The 25,163-nt window shown below is 41.1% G+C and overlaps 2 protein-coding genes across 7 annotated transcripts in view; one reads left to right on the plus strand and one right to left on the minus strand.

The window, feature by feature from the left end:
• The window catches only part of LOC106538434 (venom phosphodiesterase), an 83,080-nt gene extending 67,213 nt beyond the window's left edge, over positions 1-15,867 (minus strand). For 2 of the 3 annotated variants that reach the window (XM_087718479.1, XM_087718481.1), the window contains exons 1-3: positions 15,732-15,867; positions 14,945-15,115; positions 897-972 (exon numbers count right to left, since the gene is read on the minus strand). In XM_087718479.1, the coding sequence (XP_087574605.1) occupies positions 897-972; positions 14,945-15,067 (199 nt within the window). In that variant the 5' untranslated portion in view covers positions 15,068-15,115; positions 15,732-15,867. Of the gene's footprint in view, positions 1-896; positions 973-14,944; positions 15,156-15,731 lie in introns of those variants that run through there. The other variant, XM_087718480.1, reaches the window with a different exon arrangement.
• MED23 (mediator complex subunit 23) overlaps positions 15,783-25,163 on the plus strand; it is a 48,816-nt gene continuing 39,435 nt past the window's right edge. For 3 of the 4 annotated variants that reach the window (XM_087718474.1, XM_087718476.1, XM_087718478.1), the window contains exons 1-5: positions 20,802-20,938; positions 22,964-22,995; positions 23,096-23,183; positions 23,637-23,761; positions 23,895-24,006. In XM_087718474.1, the coding sequence (XP_087574600.1) occupies positions 20,888-20,938; positions 22,964-22,995; positions 23,096-23,183; positions 23,637-23,761; positions 23,895-24,006 (408 nt within the window). In that variant the 5' untranslated portion in view covers positions 20,802-20,887. Of the gene's footprint in view, positions 15,845-20,801; positions 20,939-22,963; positions 22,996-23,095; positions 23,184-23,636; positions 23,762-23,894; positions 24,007-25,163 lie in introns of those variants that run through there. The other variant, XM_087718475.1, reaches the window with a different exon arrangement.

Genomic DNA, 25,163 nt, shown 5'->3' on the forward strand with positions numbered 1-25,163 from the left:
AAAAACAGTAAGAGCTTTGGAATTGCTAATTACCAAGAAAACTGAGTAGGCAAGCCAATTGCCTGTTGTCAAGTTTTGAGGGGTTGTGTTGAATTTCTACTTAAATTGCAGTTATTATTTCTAAGCATTATCAGACAACAGCATCTGAGTGATCTTGTCTGGGCTCAGATACTAAGCAGAGTTTTATATAGTTAATATAGAACACTACCAGGAAATCCAGAACTGTAGGTCATAGGCTAGACTTAAAAGTTTGGCAGGGGGGGGGAGCCATTGGAAAAATACACTTGTCCCCCTAAAAATGATCAGGACCCAAAAGCATTTTGATCTGTTCATATTCTTTACCAGTCTATGTCTCTGTATTTAAAATAGCATATAGAAAATATATATGAATGTTTGTTTCCACACAAAAATCAATACACCATGGCTGGCATTACTTAACCAACTGATTTCTAAATTCTCCCAAAGTTTTTTTTCTAACAAAATTTATTGAAAGGGAATGGGGAACTTTTACAGAAATCCCACAATTATCTCTAATGTTATTGATGCAGAGACTTTTTCAGTCTTTTACTCATGGTCTCTGTCAATGTGGCCTGAGTGTGAATCTCTCCCAAGCTTTCAGTTCAGAAAGCTGAAACTGAAACTTTCTTGTGGAAATTGAGACCAACACAACTCTCATAGTCCTGGGAAATAAAATAAAATAATAGAATAGAATAGAATCCTGGAAGTCAGGGACTTCTAAAATTATTTCAATAGTATTGTCAAGAAGAACAGATAGCCATGTGAATGTTGTCACCATTGAATCAAATACATCTTTATGTGAAAGCTTAAATACAGGTATATCAACTCAGTGACATGGCCTTTTCTTAACAGTTTTGGTTCAGTTGAAGTAAACATACCTTGTTGCTGAGAATCCTTCAGTCCAAGTCCTAAACCTAGTCCAAGGGCTACAGCGACCAAAGAAATGAAAAGAACCTATTAAACAAGAAGAATAAATTTAAAATACATCATGTTGTAATGTTTTCAACAAGAAAATCAACAAAAAAACAATACATGTTCAACGTCAAGGTCCTTAGAATTAAAAGGAGATATTTTTCAAAGCAAGGACCTGCTTACCTCACTAGATTCTTCTTAGTGTATCAATGATTTATCAAAAAAAGGTGTTGGGATGTTTTTAGAATCCCATGATATAAAGAAAAGTGAGAGTAAATTACCAGTGCAATTAAAATAATTACAAACTAAGATAATCCAAGGTTTTGCTTTTATCTCATTTTATAATGGAAGTTTAACTAAACTTTAGTCTGGATTCAGGCTTAATAAGGAATTGTGGTTTGTTTAAAAAGCGTACAGATAATTCCACATCTTTTCTATAACTCTACAGCAAAATATCTTAAAATATTTTTAAGATATACTGTATCTTAAAAGAAAAATATCTTATAAGAACACAAAGCAGGAACTAAAAAATGATTGTCCATGCATGTTACAATGGAATATAATTTCTCATATGTCTGAACTAAATCAGTTAGCCCAGGGGTCAGCAAACTGTGGCTCTGGAGCCGCATGTGGCTCTTTCCTCCCTCTGCTGCAGCTCCATCACTGGTCGGCACCCAATTTTGAGAGGAGCCTTCGGGGGCGGGGCAGAGAGAAGCACAGGGTGCCAGGAGAAGACACTATGGCAAGGGGAGGGTTTTCCAGTTGTCTCCACAATTGATAGGGCTTTCGGTTATGACAGGTAGAGAAAAAAGTACGCCACCCTAAGAGACTCTATGGTGGGGGAACTGAACTTATGGACAGCTCCATAATTGAACAGGGGGCTTCTGGTTAGAACCTTTGTGGCTCCTGATATTTTCTTTTCTGTGGGAAACGTGTCCAAATGGCTCTTTGAGCGTTTAAGTTTGCCGACCCCTGAATTAGAGGGTTTTTAAAAAAAATCTACTTGTTGAAATGTACTATTTCAACTAGCAGATAGACATTATGTTTCTATTTTAAGTGAACAGAGTTATATACTACCGGAACCAGGAAATTCTACATGTGACCTCTCTCCAATGGTATAAATATTTGCTGTATCTACTTAAGTTTAAACACGTAGTATTTCCTCTCCCTATGCAAATTAAAAATAGTTCTTATTTGCTACATAAAGAAGAGATGTAGCTATGAGTGACAAGTATTGTTTCAAGTGAACTGTGAGGTAAATCATGATGTCATTCAAAATCTGTTAAAGAACAATGGATAAGATATACAAAAACGACAATAAACTGCCAGTCTGTGAACTGGATCAGAGAAATGAACACCTATTCTGAAATGCCAAAAATGACAGCTAATTCATTAGGATGAAGTTGGGAGTAATTCAACTGACAATCCACTTATGCTCAGTCTGTATATTACAAAATACCAGAAATCTTTAGAAACATAAGAGACTTCCTTTCCCATAATAAGGAAGCCAGTCTTGGATAAACTTTCCCCAGAAATACCTTACTTTTCATATATTCTAGATTACAACTCCCATCATTTCAGCAGGGACCATGCTGGCTAAGGAGGGAATATCAATTCATCTATTTTTTTCTTGATTTTAATTTGATTGTTCTTTTTGGTTTGAATACAATTTTACAATTTGTACAATAATATAACTAGTCAATCCATGATCCATTAAGTCATCCTTTTTTACACATAAAAGCTACTCTTGTTTCCCCTCTCCTCATGATCCTCAATAGAGCCCTGGTGCACCTCCTTCTCCTCCTCCTCTTCCTCCTCCTCCTCTTCACATAACTGCCTGCCACATTGCTGGCAAAAGGGAGAACAAAGGGAGACATATACCATGAGAACAACTGTACCCCTGCCCCCCACTCTGGTGTGTCCCCAAGAACCTCCTCCCCCCAGAGAAGAAGAGGGTTCACCTGTCAATTGCTGATACCCCCACCCAGCCAGCCCTAACTCACCAGCAGATATCCAAATTATTTGAATGTAAACCCAGTTGTGATTACACTTAGTGATCATTTCACTTTATGACCAAGTTGCCAGTCCCAATCGAAAGATTACTGTAATTCTCTGCTTTTTCTCAAAGGAAAAATCGGGAATATTTCAAAAATCACTGCTAAAATATTGGATGAGATTGATGGTGGGGCTTCTACTCTATTATTAGAAGTCATATCAGAAAAAGATCAGCTACTGTTGGCTGATTCTGATGAATATTAGACTGTGATGCATACATGTGTACGATCAACAAAGCAGGGGGATAGTTTCCTGCATATATAATACAGTTCAAGTGATCATGCTTGAACTGTATTATGACAATGCCATTCCTAGCATCTTTACTTGAAAGTAAACCATTTAAACATGAACTTCCTTTTGAGGAAACTCATTTCAGATTCTGGTACAGCTGTGATACGTTCCAATGAAATCCCTCTAAAATCAATTCAGCCTTCCAATTAAATTATTTAGAATTGCAGTAACAATCCAAAGTTTATGAGATCAGATTATTTTATTTAGACACTGTCCAAATATTGGTTATTGTTCTTGGTTTGTAATTCAAGGATGTAAATGTTTTTTTAGATAAGGCTTTGTAAATACACACACAGAGAGATGACGGGAGAGAATTTCTTTCACAATTATTGAGTAACCTGCTATCTAGAACAAAAGAAGCAGGAACAGATTGACCCAGCATACTTCACTGCACTGCACTGCACTGCACTCTGAGCCGTAGAGGACAGAGGTAACCAGGAAAGAGAGCTGTTACTGTTACAACAGAAAGAATGAAGTTTTATAGTAGCATAAAAGCCAAATCAAGACTACATCATATCCATAGATTATAGCATTGCTGTCCAATAAGAATAAGAGCTATATTCAGTCAATTGAAGTGAGGTGGGGAACATATACTGTATACAGATTTAATGCAAGGAGGAAATTGTAAACATTGGTCAAATATTTTTTTTTCACTGTCTTGTGCAGTCATCATCTTTAAAAACACCGAGAGCACTTCTATTTTCACTGAAAACCAAGCAGTAAAAATGTTCTTATGAGTAATAAGATGTATTAAGAGTAATAAATCCAAATTTTAAAAAATAGAAAAACAAAAACAAAATGTCTTTAGCAATATTGTATTTGTCAATTAGGTCACTGGGGAAAATATGGTGTGACATATTCATCAAACTACACAAGACTATGTGCAAGTCCCAAACTTCACTACTAGGGAAATATGTTTCCTAATTATTCCCAACAGTAATTGAGAGGTCATAGCAAATTTCCACTAATGAATAGATCCTATAAGTAAAAAGCATGAATTTCTCCAAAACATTTGGAATAATTTTAGGTGGCTTTAATTTTTCAATGGGTTCCTAATTCACTTTTGGACGAGTACTTCAGAACTTTAGCATGGTCAGAATCCAAATCTTTGGCCCCAATATCCTATCCTGGTATCTATGCCTTACCTTCTGCAGACTCATCTCTCCACTCTGTTTTCTGATGCTCCCAAAAAGGTTCCTTGGATATTCTTGACTAAGCAATAGAAGGGGACAACAATGAACAATCTTTTCCTTTAACCAAACAGGGAGGTATTAGCCCAGTCACAAGGGACTGCTGGAAGTGGCAATAGTGATGACTGTGCTTTTTTTTCACTATGTACAAGCTGTACCTTGCCTAAATGCCGATTTCAGCTGAGAATCTACATATGCACTTCATAAGGCATAAATCCTAATCAATGAACTAACTAAGCTCCTAAGTAGAATTGATCTCTTCCTTGTCACCCCCTGCCTAAAGACAGAGGCATGTTATCAAATATTCTCCTCCTGGACCAGAATAATATACTTTAACAAAATTCCAGAGAAATCAACACAAGATAAACTTCATTTATTTGTTTGTTTCAATTGATTGATGATTGAATTGAATTTATTTTTCTGCTTGTCTGAATCTTGTGACTTTGGGCAGCTCAGAGTGCAAAACATAAAAAGAAGAAATTATAAAGTAACATTATAGTACAGTAAATCCAATGTCACTAAAAATTATATTCAATCAAACCATACACTTTTATTCCCTGTCTTTATTGTACCTACTGTTTTTATTGTTATAGTGGGGTGTGTATGTTAGTATGGTTGTTTGGTGCATATGAGGGGATTGAGAGTGCGGCCTAGGGCCCCCTCCGCTGAGTGCAGAAGCAGAAGTGGATGGGGGCCCTAAACCACCTCTCATCCCGGAGTGTTTGGGGTGAATGGCCTGCCGAGTAATGTGGGGGCCATGGGTTGGGGAGAGGGGTCTACAGATAGGGGGACAAGCCGGAGCATCCCGGTTACGTTTGGGAGAGGCAGGTATGACGGAAGCTTCAGGGCTGGCCATTACCGGGGAAGGAGGGTTCGCTACGTCACAGCGATCCCTCGTTCCAGCCCCGATAGCTCATCTCAAAGACCATGTGGCAAGGGTGATCAGGGCCCTGGCCTCAGGTTGTTTGTTGCTAAATGCCAGATCTGTGATTCACAAAGCTCCCCTCGTCTGGGACCTGATATTAGATGAGGGGGCAGATCTGGCATGTATTACTGAAACCTGGTTGGGCCATGAGGGAGGAGTCCCCCTCTCTGAAATGTACCCTGAAGGGTTTCAGGTGCTCCACCAACCATGACAGCAGGGAAGGGGTGGAGGAGTGGCTGCCCTCATCACTGGTTCCTCGTGGGATCCCTGCTCCGGAGATTGTCGGATGTGAGTCTCTTCTGGTGAGGTTGGACCTTGGGGGTAAAACGGGCCTGTTGTTAATGTACCTACCTCCCAGCTGCGTTGCAACAGCCCTGCCTGTGCTCCTAGAGTCAGTAGCTGGACTGGCAGTTGAATTCCCCAAACTTATAGTATTGGGGGATTTCAACCTGCCATCTCTTGGCGAACGCTCTGATGGGGCGCAGGAGTTCATGGCCTCCATGACAACCATGGACTTGACCCAGGTAATTCTGGGCCCAACTCATACAGCGGGACACACGCTCGACCCCGTGTTTCTCTCGGGGCAGTGGAGACGTGATCTGAAATTAGAGGGCATTGAGATCTCGCCCCTGTCATGGTCAGATCACTTCCTACTGAGGCTAGACTTTCGGAAACCACTCCCCCACTGCAGGGAGGTGGAGCCAATTAGGTGGTTCCGCCCCAGGCACCTGATGGACCCTCTGGGATTTCAAACGGAGTTTGGGGATATACCTGACCCCCTTGCCCACAGCCCAACAGAGTCCTTGGTCGCTGCTTGGAATATAGCAGCGGCTGGGGCTCTTGACCGGATTGCGCCTTTGCGGCCTCTCCGCAGCAGGGAATCCAGGAGGGCTCCTTGGTTTACCGAGGAACTCCGGGAGATGAAGCGCCAAAAGAGACGCCTAGAGCGATGCTGGAGTAACTCCGAATCTGACCGAGCACTGCTAAGAGCCTATATTAGCACTTATCTCGTGGCAATACGGGCGGCAAAATGTGTGCATTTTTTCGCTCTTATTGCATCCGCAGAATCTCGCTCAGCCACCCTGTTTAGGATTACCCACTCCCTTCTGAAGGGGAGGGATGCGGAGGAACCCTTGCAGGGAAAAGCTGAGGAATTTGTTCAGTTTCTGTCGGACAAAGTCGCCCAGATTCGGACGGACCTGGACTCCACTTGGGCAGTTACTGCTGAGATGCCGGGGGTGGGCCTTGATCGGATTCCTTGGATTGAGTTCCAACCTGTTACTCCTGAGGAAGTGGACAAGGCCATGGGAGCAGTAAGTGCCTCCACCTGCCTACTGAACCCGTGTCCCTCCTGGCTGGTTTCTGCCAGCAAGGAGGTTATACGAGGCTCGTTCCAGAGAATCATTAACACCTCTTTACAGGAGGGGTCTTTCCCGCAGCCCCTAAAGGATGTGGTGGTGAGCACTGTTCCCTCTAAGGTGCGCGGCCGCGCGGCCGCGCACATGGCAAGAAACCCCCGCGCAGAGGTTTCTAACTGCCGCGCAGAGGTTTCTTTCAAAGCAAACGTGGGGAAGTCCTTTGCAGGCGGCTAGAACTGGCCGCCTGCAAAGGACCTCCCCAAACTTGTTTCAGCGGCAGCTCTCAGCCTGGCGGCAGCGTCACACAAACTGTGAAAGGAGGGGGAGGAGGAGGGAACCAAAGAGAGGCTTTTGCCGAGTCTGCGCCCCACAGCCAGGACCGTCCTTGCGCCTCAAGCCGCGTTTCTTCCCGCAAAGCCCTTCGGGCAACCCGAGAGTTCCGCTTGACGCCAGAAGGGCTTTGCAGGAAGAAACGGCGCGTTTCTTCCCGCAAAGCCCTTCTGGTGTCAAGCGGAACTCTCGGGTTGCCCGAAGGGCTTTGCGGGAAGAAACGCGGCTTGAGGCGCAAGGACGGTCCTGGCTGTGGGGCGCAGACTCGGTAAAAGCCTCTCTTTGGTTCCCTCCTCCTCCTCCTCCTCCTCCTTCTTTCTGGAGCCCCTTCCTCAAAGATTTGGTACCAAAGCAATGGCGGTGAGGAAGTTGTGTCTTTTGGATTTTGCACTGTTGTCTTTTCAATGGTTCTCAGACTGGTTGAACCTTTAGCAGCTGGGGTGATATTCTTTACTGTTAAGGTTACAATTGGATGTGTTGGACAAATCTTAAAAGATGAAACTTTTATTAAAACGTTTGACTTAACTAAAAACGTCTTCCTTTTTCTTCTTCTTCTTAAATATGATTTATTTATTTATTTTTACTTCAGAAGTTTGATGACCGTTGTACAAACTAATCCAACCTAAATGTAGAGGAGGAGAAGAAGGGGGGGGATTTAAAAAGAGCAGAGGAAAAAGAAAAGAAAGCATGAAGAAAACATAAAGAAAGGGATGGGAGGGAGGGAAGGAAGGAAGGCACTTTATGTTGAAACAGAAAATATTATATAAGGAAGAAAATGGAAATAACTTAGGAAGGAAGGAAGGAAGGAAGGAAGGAAGGAAGGAAGGAAGGAAGGAAGGAATTGCACTTAATATTGAAGGAAAAGAGAATGAAGGAAAAAGTATTGGAAGGATTGAAAGAAGGAAGGAGGAACAAAGAATTACACTTAATATTGAAATGGAAAAGAAAATATAATGAATGAAAGAAGAAGTATAGGAAGGGAAGGAAGGAAGGAAGGAAGGAAGGAAGAAAGAAAGAAACAAAGACTGTTGAAACAGAAAAGATAATATAAGGAAGAAAATGGAAAGACGTATAGGAAGGAAGGAAGGAAAAAAGGAAGACAATGTTGAAATGGAAAAGAATATAAGGAAGAAAATGGAAAAAAGTATAGGAAGAAAGGAAGAAATGTACTTAATATTGAAACAGACAAGGGAATGAAGGAAAAAATATTGGAAGGATTGAAAGAAGGAAGAAAGAATGGAAGGAACAAAGACAATGTTGAAATGGAAAAGAATATAAGGAAAAAAATGGAAAAATGTTAGGAAGGAAGAATTACACTTAATATTGAAACAGTTGAATATAATGAAGGAAAAGGAAACAGGAATAAGGGAGGGACAGAGGACTTCAGCTCCCAGAATTTCCCTGGCTGAAGAATTCTGGGAACTGAAGTCCACCCCTCGTAAAGTGACCAAGGCTGGGAAAAGAATCCGCACTAGGGACAATGCAAGCTATGCTTCACCCCGTCAGTCCATCTTAGCGTGCAAGAAAGACATCAGACAACGCCATAGTTGCTATGGTAGCATTTGGCTATGCGCAGCGATGCTCTCCTGGTCTTTATGGGTGGGAGGGGGGCAGTTGAGCTATGATGCTAATCCCCTTGTGGGAACACAGAGGGTGGGAGAAGAGAACCAAAGAACTTCAAACTCCAAGGTTCTGGAGTGGAGAATAAGGGGATCAACTTTGTCTAAATGATATTGACATATAAAGAACGGTTGTAGGAACTGGGTATGTCCAGTTTGATGAAAAGAAGGACTAGGGGAGACATGATAGCAGTCTTCCAATATCTCAGGGCCCAGGGTTGCTCCAAAGAAGAGGGAGTCAAACTATTCTCCAAGGCACCTGAAGGCTGGACAAGAAGCAATGGATGGAAACTAATCAAGGAGAGAAGCAACCTAGAACTAAGGATAAATTTCCTGACAGTGAGAACAATTAACCAATGGACCAACTTGCCTCCAGAAGTTGGGAATGCTCCAACACTGGAAGTTTTAAAGAAGATTTTGGATAACCGTTTGTCTTAAGTAGTGTAGGGTTTCCTGCCTAGGCAGGGGGTTGGACTAGAAGACCTCCAAGGTCCCTTCTGTCATTCTATTCTACGATTAGGGGACTGGAGGCTAAAACATATGAAGAATGGTTGCAAGAACTGGGTATAATGAAAAGAAGGAATTGGGGAGACATGATAGCAGTCTTCCAATATCTCAGGGGTTGCCACAAAAAAAGAGGGAGTCAAGCTATTCTCCAAAGCACCTGAGGGCAGGACAAGAAGCAATGGGTGGAAACTAATCAAGGAGAGAAGAAACTTAGAACTAAGGAGAAAATTCCTAACAGTTAAAACAATTAACGGAACAGCTTGCCTCCAGAAGTTGTGAATGCCCCAACACTGGAAGTCTTTAAGAAGATGTGGGATAGCCATTTGTCTTAAGTGGTGTAGGGTTTCCTGCCTAAGCAGGGAGTTGGACTAGAAGACCTCCAAGGTCCCTTCCAATTCTATTTCTATTGTATTCTCTATATTCTATTCTTTCTCTGTTCTATTCTAATCTCTTCTGAACTAAATGTTTATCTAGAACTCAAATAAATAGCTGCTTTTTGGTTTTATTTTTTTTAATATTTATCAGTCTCTCTTTTATTCCATACTTCTGGTTGAAAGACTATTCTATGTCATGCTAAACAAATGCATATTCTAGTGGCGGCGGGAGCTCGTTGGCATCTTCAGCAGCAGCCCTGCCTCCTGTGAAAAAACCGAAGATGGAGCAGATCCACGCAGATGACGTTGCTGCAACATGACTGGAGGAGGAATTCTGGGAGTTGAAGTCCACAAGGCTTAAAGCTGTCAGGTTTGAAGACCCCTGGTTTTTTTTTCCTAAAGGGTTAGGGGTGCGAGGGTCTTGTAACTTGACAGCTTTAAGACTTGCACGCTTCAATGCCAGAGTTTCTGAGCCAACATTTTGGTTGCTAAGCAGGACCGTTGTTAAGTGATACTGATATTATATAACACTTTTAATTAAGCGGGTACCTTGAATAAACATAACTTTGAGTTTCAAATAATACTGATTTCGTTGTTGTCTTAGGTGACATCTGTGAAAAAAATTCAGGTGCTCAGGCATGAAAATGTGCCACTCAAACACTATACTTTTCCGCTCACACTGAAAAAAAATTAGAGGGAACATTGGTGGTGAGACCCCTCCTTCTCTGGATCAAGCTATTCTTAATAACTATCATCCAGTCTCCAACCTACCCTTTGTTGGGAAGGTTGTTGAGAAGGTGATGGCCTTTCAACTCCGACAGTCCTTGGATGAAGCTGAATATCTTGATCCCTTCCAGTCGGGTTTCAGGCCTGGTTACTCCACCGAAACTGCTTTGATCGCGCTGACCGATGATCTCTGGCGGGCCAGGGATAGAGGATTGTCCTCTATCCTGGTGCTTCTTGACCTCTCAGTGGCCTTCGATACCATCAACCATGGTATCCTTCTGCAAAGACTGGGGGAGGTGAAAGTGGGAGGCACCGTTTTACGGTGGTTCTCCTCTTACCTCTCTGACAGGTCGCAGTCGGTGTTGGTTGGAGGACAGAGGTCGACCCCTAGGCCCCTCAAATACGGGGTGCCGTAGGGCTTGGTCCTGTCCCCCCTCCTATTTAACATCTACATGAAGCCACTGGGTGAGATAATTCGCTGCCACGGGATCAAATATCATCAGTATGCAGACGTTACCCAATTGTATCTGTCCGCCCCGTGCCAACTCAGCAAAGCAGTGGAAGTGATGTGCCAGTGCCTGGAGGCTGTTAGGGTCTGGATGGGAGTAAACAAGTTGGCACTCAATCCAGACAAGACCGAGTGGCTTTTGATGTTTCCTCCCAAGGATAGTCTGGATTTTCCATCCATTAGCCTGGGGGGTGAACGCTTACACCACTCAGAGAGGGTTCGCAACTTGGGTGTCCTCCTGGATCCGCAGCTGACTTTAGAACATCATTTGTTGGCTGTGCCCAGGGGGGCTTTTGCCCAGGTTCGCCTGGTGCACCAGTTGCGACCTTATCTGGACCGGGAGGCACTTCAAATGGTCACTCATGCCGTCGTCACCTCGTCTCGACTACTGCAACACACTCTACATGGGGCTGCCCTTGAAGAGTGTTCAGAGACTGCAGTTGGTCCAGAATGCGCTCGAGCAATATCAGGTGTACCTCGGTACACCCGTTACCTATCTTCCGCGAGCTGCACTGGCTCCCTATTAGTCTCCGGACGCGCTACAAAGTGCTGGTGATTACCTTTAAAGCCCTACATGGCACTGGACCTGGATATCTGAGAGACCATCTCCTGCTACACACCTCCCAACGTCCGATAAGAACTCACAGGTTAGGCCTCCTGCAGGTGCCGTCGGCCGGACAATGCCGACTGGCGACCACTCGGGGGAGAGCCTTTTCTGTAGCTGCTCCGGCTCTGTGGAACGAGCTACCAGCAGAGATCCGGACCCTTCCCACCCTTGCGGCCTTCCAAAAAGCCACCAAAACCTGGCTGTTCTGGTAGGCCTGGGGTTGCTGATTCAAATCAGGTTCAACCCCCAATTAAACCGGATGTATGTTGTATTTTTAAACTGTTTGTTATTGTTTGTATTCTCCCCTTGTGTGTTATTTTATTTCATTCGTATTTGTAAGCCGCCCTGAGTCCCCCGGGATTGGGCGGCATATAAACCCATTAAATTGCAAATTGCGAATACACATTAGGCTTTAATGACAATCTAGTATCTGTGCCTGACAGAAATGTCAGATCTTCAAGACATTCCCAAAGGCTATTAAAACCAAAGGTATCTTTACAAGATGGCCCCTAAAGCTTTTAAACACTTAATATTTGAAATCAAAGTTACTTCAGCTACACTGTGATTAAATTTAACACATACATTTATATTCCTTTGAATTCATGATGATGAAATACTATTCCATCCTCCATTTTCCTTACAAACATTGACTGGCTCCCCCAGAGGTTGCTATAATTTAGGATGCAACAATGTAGAAAAAATGAACTGACTCATTTTTCTTATTTTTCTCTTCACAAAAATAATTCCATAGGGCAATCAAAAACAAGCTTCATTTACAAATAGCTGTAGATAATAACGGGATGGTCAGCAGTAAGTAGAATAATTCACTTGATGCTGTTGAGATTGCCTCTCAAATCTCTCAAATGTAGAAGATGAGTAGTATATCTATTAGGATGTGCTCCAGAAATCCATTAGGATGTCAATGTAGGGTAGCCTTATTTCCAAAAGGTAAAATAATTTCAAAATGTAAAAATAACCTTTTTATTTTTATTATTAGACATATATCTCACCTTTGCTTTCACAACTTTAAAAAATAGCTAATAATACTTTATTGTTATTAGACTTATTTCCTGTCTTTACTTTGTACAACTCAAGGCAGTGTATATAATGTTTCTGCCTCCTGTTTTCCCTCTAATAATAATCCTATGAGTTGATTTGGGTTATGGGAAAATGACTTGCCTAAATGTTATTCACCAACTTTCATATCTAAGACAGGCGTAGAACTCATGGTCTTCCATTCCAACATTTTAACCTCTACACCAAACCTGACTCTTCTAGTCCAAGAACCGCTCTTCTAGTCCACCCAGGGCAAGGGTTAGACCATCCCTGATAAATTATTGTCCAGTTGTTGCTTGAAAATCTCTAGAATTTCTAGCTCCCATTGTTCTAGAAGGCAAGACTTTCCATTGCTTAACAGCTGTCATGTCAGGAAATTCATCCTTATTTCATGATTGAATTTCCCTCTGTAAATCTTCCAAGAAACAAAAATAACAATCACTTTTATACTATTCCCTCTGTCCCTATTCTAGATGAATTCTAAGGCATAGTTTAATGAGACAAATTCTCTTCCATCCATTGGTTCTTGTCTTACCCTCAGGCCCTGTGTAGAATAAATGCACATTCTCCTCCCTGAGACCTCTTCCCTCAAAGGCTTCTAGCAACCTCTTGAAGACTGCTATCATGTCTCCCCTTAGCCTTTTCTTTTTAGGCTAAATATATCCTATTCCTTTAATGTTCTTCATCGGTTTTATTCTCTTGGTCCCTCACTATCATTGTTTCTCTTCATACACTCTTTCTAATCCATCAGAGTCCTTCTTCATCAGCAGTTTAGAAACCTACAGTTTTGTTGGAACCCGACAATTCTGTCTTAAGAAATCATTACTAAAGAAACAGCAGCTTTGTACACTATATAAAAAACTGGCTAAAATGTTTCACAGGTAAAAAGATATAAAATACAAGTAGTACTCCACTTACAACCATGTGTTTCGTGACAGTTTGGAGTTACAACAAGACTGAAAAAAGTAATTTATGATCGTTTTTCACACAACACCATTGCAGCAACCCCATGGTCACGTGATCAGAATTCAGGAGCTTAGCAGCTGTTTCATATTTATGACGGTTGCAATGTCCCAAGACACATGATCACGCTTTAGGACCTTTTGACAAGCCAAGTTAATGGGGAAGCCAGATTGACTTAATAACCGTGTTACTAATTTAACAACTGCAGTGATTCATTAAACAACTGTGGCAATAAAGGTGGTAAAATGAGGTAAAACTCTCTTAAACATCTGTCTCACTTAGCAACAGAGATTTTGGAGTCAGCTGTGGTAGTAAGTCGAAGACCATTGGTATTTAGACTGAGAAACTGTGTTTCCTCTAGCAGAAGGAGCTACAGAATACCTCATAGTAATGTTTTGTCTTCTCTTTCTGAACCATAAATTTACGGAAAATGTTCACCACTCACTCTTAAAGTTTCTTGGGAATTTTTCCAACAGATAACATTGTTCCTTTTTAAAAAAATCAATATTTAGTAAGCAGTAATATGCATCAAGAGCTTTGATAGGTTTGTGTCAAAGTTCAGAGCAAGAAGGCTCTCACAAAACAATAATAAACACAGATCTACTACTTTGGAAATCTCTCCCTTTTCAAGGTATAAGGCACTTCATTTTGCCACACCTATTCGATGAAAGAAGCCAAAACCCAGAATAAGAATCCTTAGAAACACAGAGAATATTGTCCTAGATGTCTGTTATGAAAGGAGTTCATAGTTTAGTCCAGTTCCAGTTCCAGTTTAACAGGATGAAGTCCTACTTTTTCTCCTATCCTTTGCCTAAAGATCTGAATTACTCTTATCCACTGTAGATCAGTTTCTCCTGCCTGAATTCAGATGTGTGGAATTTAGGATACACTAGATTATAAATTAAACCTATAATAATTCCCTTTTTGTCCCTACAAGTAAATGTTGATTCCTAGCAAGTACACGGAAAAGTAATCTGTGGGCAATTGCCCACCCACTCACCCACCCAAAATGATCCAAAATCATCCAGCTAATTTTATGCCTGCAGTGGCACTAGCACTCACATTCTTTCATTTTCTAGTGGGAAAATGCCTTTAACTACGACACTAAACTTGCTTTCTATAACAATTCATAGTAATACAGCAGTATAATACAACCCAGATGTAAACATTCACTTTTGTTTTAAACAAAGGGAGAGAGACAGACAGGGGGAGAGGGAAGTATTTATATATTATAAACAGGAAACAGTGATATCTCCCAACTTTGCTAACTCTGACTATTTCAAGAGTCTGTATTAGCCCTTGAAGCAGACCGTCCACTGAAAACATTAACAAATTAAAGTGTCTCTATTCATGCTGACAAATGTGACAAAAAAGGTGGCAGGACCAGGATATTTCCAAGCAAACAATGGAAAACTAGGAGCATGTTTATGCTGTTAATCATAAAACTGAAACAGAGAGGATACAACAAATGCAACGTTCAAATGTAAGTAAAAAATAATACTTACAACACAGAGTATCTTATATTTCCTAAGAGTGCTTCTTTTAATAATTGTCTCTGTATGGGAATCTGTCAGGTCCAAAGTGCTCCTCTCTCCCATATGTGTCTTATCTGCAACAAGCATTTCCATTTTTCCAGTTACTCTTTGCTCTGTCCTGCTCTTTCAGTTGTGCCTGAGCTGAAGAGAAATTGAGAGAGTATTATCACTTAAACTGGTAGTATATAAACAAGAGCAGCCTTTGCTCATTTAGAGGGAGGACACCTAATCTACTTTTAACCAATACCTGTAGAGGGCAGAAGGCATTTTCAGCAATTTTCTGTTTGGAAATCTAAAGTGAGGAAGAGAAAACTCTTCCATTTTCCCCTCTTATAGGGAGAAAAAAACTGGATTCAGCCAATACCCAAAACATAAACACGCAAATAAATCAAGTACATTCACTACTTTATAATTGTTAAAAAGAATTATTTATTTATGAATCACATTTAGGAACTGCTCACAGAGGGACTCTGGCAGTGTGCAACTAAAATCATTTTTAAAAAACCACACACATTTTCATGCACGTTGTTTACATATTTTTCTGTATCCAGAAAATAGGTATCATATGGTGGTGAATATTTCATACTTTTTCATTTAAGGAATTTATATGCTTCTTTTTTGCCCATGACACAAGAACTAATACAAGAACTTTACACTAAAGTGTAAAGAATGGCTGAACTGTATGACTCCTACCCATGGACTAGTGATGCTTCAGAAAACGGATTTGAAAGCTATGGGCAAAGCTGTTTCAACTCACCGCAACTCATTGAGCAGGCAGGCTGCAATTGTCTTCCATGATCCAGCAGCTTTTTCCATCTTCTTCTGGTACAACCTATGCCATCTGGTCTGTCTGAAGCAGCTCATGTAAAGGTAAGCTGTTTGAGGGATTGCTTTGCTCCTTATGGCCACCTGAGGCTGCTGTGGGCATGTTCAACCCCTTGGTTCTGAGCCACTGATTCTCACACAGTCATTTGCCTTTGGATATTGGAAGAGGGGCCAAACCAGATATTGCAGAAGGGACAGCAGCATGGAAAGGAGTCCTTGGAAGATCAGTTCTCTCAGCACCAAAGAGACCTGTTTCTCCTCCTAAAGTGGTAATTAGAAAGCTACTTTCCCTGGTTCTATTCTCAGGGAACAGGAAAATGATGGAAAATGGCTCCCTAGCTAAATCCATTTCTCCATGAGATCTATGCCTATGACCTTAGGAGGAACTACTCCCCCACCTTCTTTTCTCACAGAAAGTGATTCTTCATTGCTTCTCACCTGCTACCTATGAGAAGAGAAGCTGCAGGGAGAGATAGCATTCTCCCCTCTTCCCAACTTCTGTTGTCAAGAAATAGGAGGAAGAAATGCATAGTGGGGAGAGAAGCACCAGAGATGGCTCCTCTGGGTTTGGTTCTTTGATTCAGAATGATCATTGGGGAATTACCATGTTTCCCCGATAATAAGACATGGTTTTATTTTCTTTTAATCCCTGAAATAAGTGCTTGGCCTTATTTGGGGGGAGGTCTTATTATTTATGAGTTGTAATAGGCCCCTTAATCTTGGCCTGTGGATCAGATGATTCAGAGAGGGCCAGAAGTTCTGTATGTTTCTGGCACACACTTGCCAGCCCTAGCATCGCTGGGCCTGCCACTCTTTTTGTTGCTGCCACTAACAGAAGGGACAGTAGCTAGGGTTTGCCAGAGCGGTCTCTGCAAGGCCATTCTGCGTAAATGGCAGGTGCATGTGGGGTGGTGGGACATGTTCCCCCCTCTCCACTCTCAGGAAATGGCATGGACTGACTGCACATGCATTTAAATATTTTAAGGGAGGTTATTTTGTGGGGAGGATTTATTTTAGCACAGGTGCTCAAAAGCCCGATTGGGCTTATTATCGAGGGAAGTCTTATTTTCAGGAAAACAGGGTAGTAAACAAAACAAACAAACAAACAAAAAAGACAGAAGTCTTCTGCTATCAGTTATTGACCCGAGAAGACATTACTCATCCTGCCTCTATCCTTTCCTCTCCATTTCTTCTGAGACCCGAACCCCAATTTTGTTTTGTTGCCAAAGCACAACAGAGGTAATAGCAATAGCAATAGCAGTAGACTTATATACCGCTTCATAGGGCTTTCAGCCCTCTCTAAGCGGTTTACAGAGAGTCAGCATATTGCCCCCAACAATCTGGGTCCTCATTTTACCCACCTCGGAAGGATGGAAGGCTGAGTCAACCCTGAGCCGGTGAGATTTGAACCGCTGAACTGCTGATCTAGCAGTAGCCTGCAGTGCTGCATTTAACCACTGCGCCACCTTGGTAGGAAAAGCAGTGAGTGCTTCTTTAATCCAGTGCTATTCTGCTGGGTTCCTGTGCTGTTGCATGCAAAGGGTGACTTCTGGAATTCTTTTTTTAAATCAACAACAGCCAATGGACATTCTGTTTTTTTCTTCCTGCGATCAAAGCCAGACCCGGCTATTGTCCTCTTTGGTTGTATGTGCATGTGCAAGCAGTGGGAAACGTGGGTGTATTGCATACTTTAAGAGTTTGTGCCAAGGCTGAGAATCGGCAATATCTGTAAGCACAAACAGCAGATGAAAAATTACGTTACTGAATTATCATAAATACACATAAATCCTTCTTGCAAACATTCTTTCTGGGAAAATAAGATTCCAAAGAAATGAGCTCACTAATAGAATTGTTTCGAAATTCTGTAACTTTGATTCCTCATGCTTGGCATTAAATCTTACGCTGTGGAGGAAATAAATCTAACAAATTGGAAACTGCACCCTTTCTCCTCCCTGGCTTTTGGACATTATCTCAGTCAAACGAACCTCCTTTCTTAGTCTAATCCTATCAGATCCAAACTGATCTTTCCGGCCTTCCAACTACAATTCCATCTAAACCAACAAATAGAAGCCACTTGATTAAGCTCACATTACTGCTCAATTTACTGAGCTACATCATGGCTGTCACAATAAACTTTGCTCAACTTTGGAAGAAATATTTTCCTTCAAGAAAACTAAATAAGGCTAGTCCTCGACTTACAACCACAATGGCGCTCAAAATTTATGTTGCTAACCAAGACATTTGTTAAGTGAATTTTGTTCCATTTTACGACCATTACAGTTGTTATGTTAGTAACACATTTCTTAAGTGAATCTGGCTTCCCTATTGATTTTGCTTGCCAGAAGATCACAAAAGGTGACGCTGCAAACACTGCAAGTCAGTTCTCAAGCATCTGAATTTTGATCACGTGGCCATGGAGATGCTGCAACAGTTGTAAGTGTGAGAAACGGTCATGAGTCACTTTTTTCAGCGCCGTTATAACTTTGAATGGTCACTAAATGAACTTATAAATTGAGGACTACCTGTACCAACAACATCTCATTGGCACTTAAAATTTAAGAGAATGCAGCAATGGAAAACTAAACAGTATTGGTTGGGATAGTATTCCAAAACAGGTTTAACCAAATCCAGTCAAGTAAGGTTACCCTATACCTGTGATGTGAACCTATGGCACACATGTGGAAGTGGCATGCAGAGCCTTCTCTCCAGGCATGCAAGCAATTACCCATTGCTCTTCCAGTTTCCAGTGCACCAGCCACCTGGTCTTTACATGTGCGGGAGCCCTGGAAACCAGAAGAGCAGCCGCCTGACGTGGGTGCATGCGCTGGGCAACTGCTCTTCCAGTTTCTGGTGCATGCATGCGCACCAGCCAGCTGGTCTTCCAGTTTCTGGCTCGCATGTGTGCATGAAGTCCAGCTGGCCAGTGCGCATGCATGTGCCATAAACCGTATCAAATTCTCGGTGCATGTGCGCCAGGTGGCTGTTCTTCTGGGTTTTGTCATGTGTGCTCATGTGCATGCTTGCACACTCCCGTTTCAGCACTTGGTGCCAAAAGGTTTTGCCAGCACTGCCTTATACACAATATATCATACAATAAGGCAACTATAAACTGACAGCATGGTTTCTAAGCAGGTCGGACCGGTAGTCCTCGAGTTACAACAGTTCATTTAGTGAGTGTTCAAAGTTACAACAACACTGGAAAAGTGACTTATGACCGTTTTTCACACTTATAACTGATGCAGCATCCCCTTGGTCATGTGATCAAAATCCAGATGTTTGGCAACTGGTTCATATTTACGATTGGTGCAATGTCCTAGGATCATGCGTTCAGCTTTTGTTATCTTCTGACAAGCAAAGTCAATGGAGAAGCTTGTTACTAATTTAACTTCAGTGATTCACTTAACAAATGTGGAAAGAAAGGTCATAAAATGGGGCAAAGCTCACTTAGCAAAAGTTTCACTTAGCAGCATAAATTTTGGGCTGAATTGTGGTCGTAACTCAAGGACTACCTGTAAATATAAGAGCTAGGGTGGCATAGTGTTTACAATGCAGTATTGCAGGCTAATTCTGCTGACTGGCAGGAGTTTGATCCTGACTGGTTCAAGGTTGACTCAGTCTTCCATCCTTCTGAGGTCAGAACAATGAAGACTCAAATTGTTGGGGAAAATATGCTGACTCTGTAAAACCACTTAAAGAGTGCTGTAAAATTAGAAAACTCATATTTATGTATCTTTCTAGTAAGTTCCTTTTATCTTTTCTTTTTTAATATTTGTAAAAAATGCAGTGGACACCTTAGTATTAAACATTAAGTTAAAAAAAATAACCTTTTCATATTATAAAATAACTCAGTGCATTATGCAAATGACTGTCCATGCTATGTTGATGATGGATATCATCCATTTGTCTGATTTTAGGCGATTTTATGGGCCACATAAAATCTTCCACATCTTCCGGTCTTGCACTACTTCTTTGAGTTTTATATGCTTTTTCTCCTCCTTTAAAAGTTTAACTTATCTAAATAATAAATAGGACATGCATAATTTTAAAATTTCACAATATTTCTTTAATCAAAGATGATCTACTCATTTAATTCCCTATCAAAATTTCCAAATTTCATTTATACTCAAATAAAACATTCAAGAACATTTCAATGACAAAAAGTACATTTAAAAAACCCTAAAAATACTAATAATCAATATTCAAACTAACAGCACAAAAATCTTCTAATCTTAAATGTAAACCATTACATAAGGACTATAAATGCAAATGAAACATGCATAACTTCAACACTTCACAATATTTTTGTTATCAAAACAGATGTTAATCATCAAATTCCAAAATCAAAACATTAGGTTTTTTTTTCCCCCTTTCCCCGGCAAGAAATCCAAGAGTGGCCTCCAGGTTTTTCAAATTATTTTCTAGTCATGTCTTGTGAGAAGTCAAACAAGTTGGTGCAATTGGTGGCTGTGTAGTTCGCAAACTTATAAACAGTCTTAAACGTTTGGATTCGGCCACCAAATTTAAGTTCTGGAGGAATACTGCTCGTTTTTTGTTATTAAAGAAAATCGGAGCAGAGAAACAATGACTGGAGTCACTCCTAATGTGTGTTGTGCAATCGGGGTGTAATGCGGTGTCTATTTCTTTAGGAAATCGAGGAGCTCGCCAATTCCACCGCTTGAAGATGCTTTTTCATCCGAGTTTGGCGCGCTTCACTGAACTTTACAGCAGGGGTCTCCAACGACTTGTGGACTTCAACTCCCATAATTCCTCAGCCACCTGAGGAATTATAGGAGTCGAAGTCTACAAGTCGTTAAGTTGCCAATGTTGGAGACCCCTGCTTTAAAGCAAGCAGATGGGAGCTCTAGGTTCTTAACCCTCCAATCCGTTGCAGGGATAAAGGCTACAGCATCCCCCTCCCAACCACCACCAGCAATAATAGTATTCCTCTCCCAGCTACCCGCGACCCGGATGTGAAAGGAAGCGCCTTCCTGAACACTTCCGGAAAGGGAAGCATCGACGGGGAAGAAGCGATCCTGTTGCTTTTTCTCCCGCCCGGATCGTGGCGAACTAAAACCTTCGGGTCGCACCATGGCGGTCCCGATGGAGGCGCAGTTGCAGAGTATCTTCGAGGAAGTGGTGGTGAGTCCCGCCGCCCGCCACGGCCAGTCATCATCATCATCATCATCATCATCAATCAAAAGGATGGTCACCGCCTGATGGGGAACGCTGCGGGGAGATAGGGGTGGAAAGGGAGAGTGTGCATGCTGGATTTAGATGGCTGCTGGCGAGAAAGAAACCTTCGATGCAACTTTGCAAAAGGCAGATGATGGAGAAATCAAAGGGGGAAGGGGAGGTGGGGAGGAGGAGAAAGAAGGAGAAGGAAAAAAAGAGAATGAACTAGCCAACAACAGAGGAGGAGGAGAGGTAGTAGTAGCAGTAGTAGTAGTAGTAGTAGTAGTAGTAGTAGTAGTAGTAGTAGTAGTAGTAGTAGTAGTAGTAGTAGTGACAACTGGTCCTTATGCTTCTTGCTTCCATGAACAACAACTGGAGGGACAACTGGTCCCTATGCTTCTTGCTTCCATGGGCAACCCAAGGAGGAGATAGATATTTAATATCTAAAGATAGATATTTAACTCTGTTAGGACAACCTAGATGAGGTCCAACCGCATCTAACTCTAATACAGTGTTTTTCAACCTTTTTTGTGCAAAGGCACACTTTTCATGAAAAAAATCACGAGGCACACCACCATTAGAAAATGTTAAAAAAATTTAACTCTGTGCCTATATTGACTATATATAAAGTAATTTCCCACGGCACGCCTTACACTATGTCATGGCACACTAGTGTGCCGCGGCACAGTGGTTGAAAAACACTGCTCTAATATCCCGACTCCCCTATAGATTAGGTGCCTCTAGGGAAAATGAAGAATTGCCACTGAAATAGTCCTTGCTTCTTCTCCACTAAGAAGGCAAGGTGCTTGTCTTTGGGCTTCCATGTAACCTTCAGTTATTCTGGATAGTCTTGTTCATCTTGGATAAGCTAGGCTCCTATTAAAGCGGTCCCAGTTGATGGGCATAACTATTGTTGGCAAAGTGAAGACTATACCGCCTTTGGCTTGGCTGGATCTTCAGGTTCTAAAACTATGAGAGATGAAAACCCCTTTTGCTTTGTGCAGCACATCACATAGACACCTCTGTTTTCTGCCATTCATCACTCTTGCAGATGTAATAGTTCCCAACATTGGGATTTCTTCCTCACAAGGGAATTGCTTCATCTCTTCCCCTTCCAGTTCCAGATCATTCTTTTTTGAGATGTGGGGCAAGTGCTTATAGATATTTTATTAGTGGTGGGATTATTTTTGCTTTCTTAATGGCTTCCCAATATGGACTTTGTATTTTCTATACATTGTGTAGATGTCTATGTGTTGTATATATCAGGGCTGCCTCTGTCCATTTCCATTTCCTAGAAAAGAAAAATCCTTGGCTCCATAGATTCAGAAAAAGTACTTTTACTAGGAATGAAGCAAAAGCAACAAGTTTCAGAAAAGATCTGAAGCAAAGTGCTTGAAACAGCAAATAGAAGTAAACTGTAGAGCCAACCCCCTTGTAGCTAGGCAACCAGGGGGCTGCTGTATACCAAAGCTAGAAAAAATAACCTTGGAGAGATAAGCAAAGCCCAGAAAGATTGTCTACTGTCTATGGGAACAAGCAGCAGGCTAGCTGACAGTATGTGCCTAGAATACATATGTAGGATAATATTTTATTGACAGATGCTGGCACAGAACAATAGCGAGCCTTGTTTCTGTTCCATTTTTCTTTCTCTATCTCATGTAGTAAAATACCTTGAATTTTATCGATATTTTTATCAACCTCTCCTCCCTACCCAAAATATTTTCATTTCTCTGTCTATAAGTTTAGACCATTGAGTGATACTTGAAGTGGGGTTGTTCGTTTATTGGCTTTGTGCTTACCTTTTTCACTTGTTTACCTACATAGAGGAGAACTTTTCCTTTAGTTAACTGGTATCAGTAGATAGGGTTTTACTTGCGAATGTTTCTTCCTCTGCCTGTTCTGGGTACTTTGTTTTAAACATGGCATATAGGTGGCATAGGATAAAAGCTAAATTGTTCTTAGGATAATACAATGTTTTAAATTCTTTTATAGAAAACAGAAGTCATAGAGGAAGCTTTTCCTGGGTAAGTGTAATGTAAACATTTTCTGATATAACGCTAGAGATTCTGTTGTAATAACTAGTGATGAAATGCTTTATAAATAACTGGGCTTTACTTGTATTAGCATGTTTATGGATACCCCAGAAGATGAGCGAACTAAATTAATCAGCTGTTTGAGTGCCTTTCGACAGTTCTGGAGCAATCTTTCCCAGGTGAGTATTTTACTTGCTAGTTTTTTAATGACATCCAGTTCCAATTCCTCCAGTAATTTCATACATTTATAGTTTTTATAAACCTAATATTTTCTATCAATATCTTGGCTACCTGTCATATCTGTAAATTCCCTGACAGAGTTTCTAACTAGCGGCAGATCCTGCTGAGCAGTTTTTGAATAGGATATTGCCATCTTTTTCTTTAAAAAAAATCCTGTCAATGTCTGTTTCCAGCTTCTAGTTATATATGGGCATTTGGGTTTGTAAGACTTTTAATTATTTTAGTTTAAAGGTTTTATCAAAATAAGAATGATACAACCCAAAACTGTTCAATTGTCAATTCTTGCACTGAGATTGCAATCGGTTGTGGGAATTTTTTATCAAGGTTAATTTTTTTAATGGTTTTTAACAAATTGTGATGTCATTGAATGTATATAATTTTTTATCTTACAGGAATCTCATGAACAGTGTGTTCAGTGGATTGTAAGGTTCATACATAGTCAACATAGTCCTAAAAGAATTTCTTTTTTATATGATTGCTTAGCAATGGCTGTGGAGACTGGATTACTGCCACCCAGGTATGTTTCTTTCAGATAAACTGCAAAAGAGAATTTATTACAGACAGTCAGATGCTTAAAGATAATAATAATAATACATCAGCTCTGCTTAGAAAAGATACCACTCATTGTGTTTTTTCTTTAATTTTCCTAGAATGGTTTGTGAATCTCTGTTGAATTCTGACAATCTAGAATGGGAAAGGACACAGCTTTGGTCTCTGACATTTAAACTTGTTCAAAAAATAATTGGTGGTGTAGACTACAAGGTAATAACTATACATACGTCCTATTTTTATTATACAACAATAATAGCTTTTTTGTATTTTGTATCTAGCCATATACTTAAATCTATATATTTGTTCTTAAGTTTTATAAGGCTGCTCAAGTCAAACAGTATGACTCTGGGCAGCATACAGCATATAAACAAGCAATAAACCATCTCCAACCCCATATGATGTGAAATATGTTCAATATATAATATATAAAATTAAATGTCTATCATAAAGGTAGGAGATAGAGCTGTGATGGCGAACCTATGGCACACATGTTCATGAACAGACTTCTGGTTTGCTCATAGGGCCGGTTTTTGACCTCCGGAGACTTCAGGGAAGCCTCCTGAAGGCTCCGGAGGGCAAAAACCGGCCCTACGAGCAAACTGGAAGTGACTTCCTTTTTGTCCATAGGGCAGTTTTTCGCCCTCTGGCCTGAAGGCTCCGGAAGTTGAAAATCAGCCTTTCGGACAAACTGGAAGTCACCATTCCCGAACTTCTGGGTTCCTCATATGTCTGGTTTTTGCCCTTTGGAGCTTTCAGGAGGCTTCCCTGAAGGCTTTGGAGGATGAAAAATTGACCTAGGGACAAACTGGAAGACACTTCCGGTTTGCTCGTAGGTCCGGTTTTTGCCCTCTAGAGTCTTCGGGGAAGCCTAAAAAAGACTAAAAGCGGGGTGGTGGTGCTGGTCGCATGCGACTGCAGGGTGTGCAGGCATAGCATTATGGGTGTGGCACACTCGCTCACGACCCCCCTGCGCTCCCCCCGCTTTTGGCACGGGAGCCAAAAAAGGTTAGCTATTACTGAGATAGAGCTATAGTTTACTCATAATTCACTCTAACATAGATTATAATGACTTATGAAGTATAACGGTCTGTAATGAATTCAGTTGTAGAATTGGAAAGACCTTAATTACCTGCTCCAGTGATTCTATTTTACTGATGTTACAATCTCAGTTATTATCAGATCAGTCAACAATACAAGTATTTCTAGTCATAAGGATTTATACATTTCAAATGGGTTGGCACATCCATTGTCTTTTTCAACCATTTCTTTACTCATTGTTATATGATTATATGAGATGAAACAAACAGAATGTTAAAAAGTTACGATATTTATGTAGTTACTTACCAAGCACATCTAAATTAAAGTAA

This window comes from Thamnophis sirtalis, unplaced genomic scaffold, assembly GCF_051295495.1.
Source record: "Thamnophis sirtalis isolate CommonGarterSnake01/CBP01778 unplaced genomic scaffold, rThaSir2_p1.2 scaffold_6, whole genome shotgun sequence".
NCBI classification, from domain to species: domain Eukaryota; kingdom Metazoa; phylum Chordata; class Lepidosauria; order Squamata; family Natricidae; genus Thamnophis; species Thamnophis sirtalis.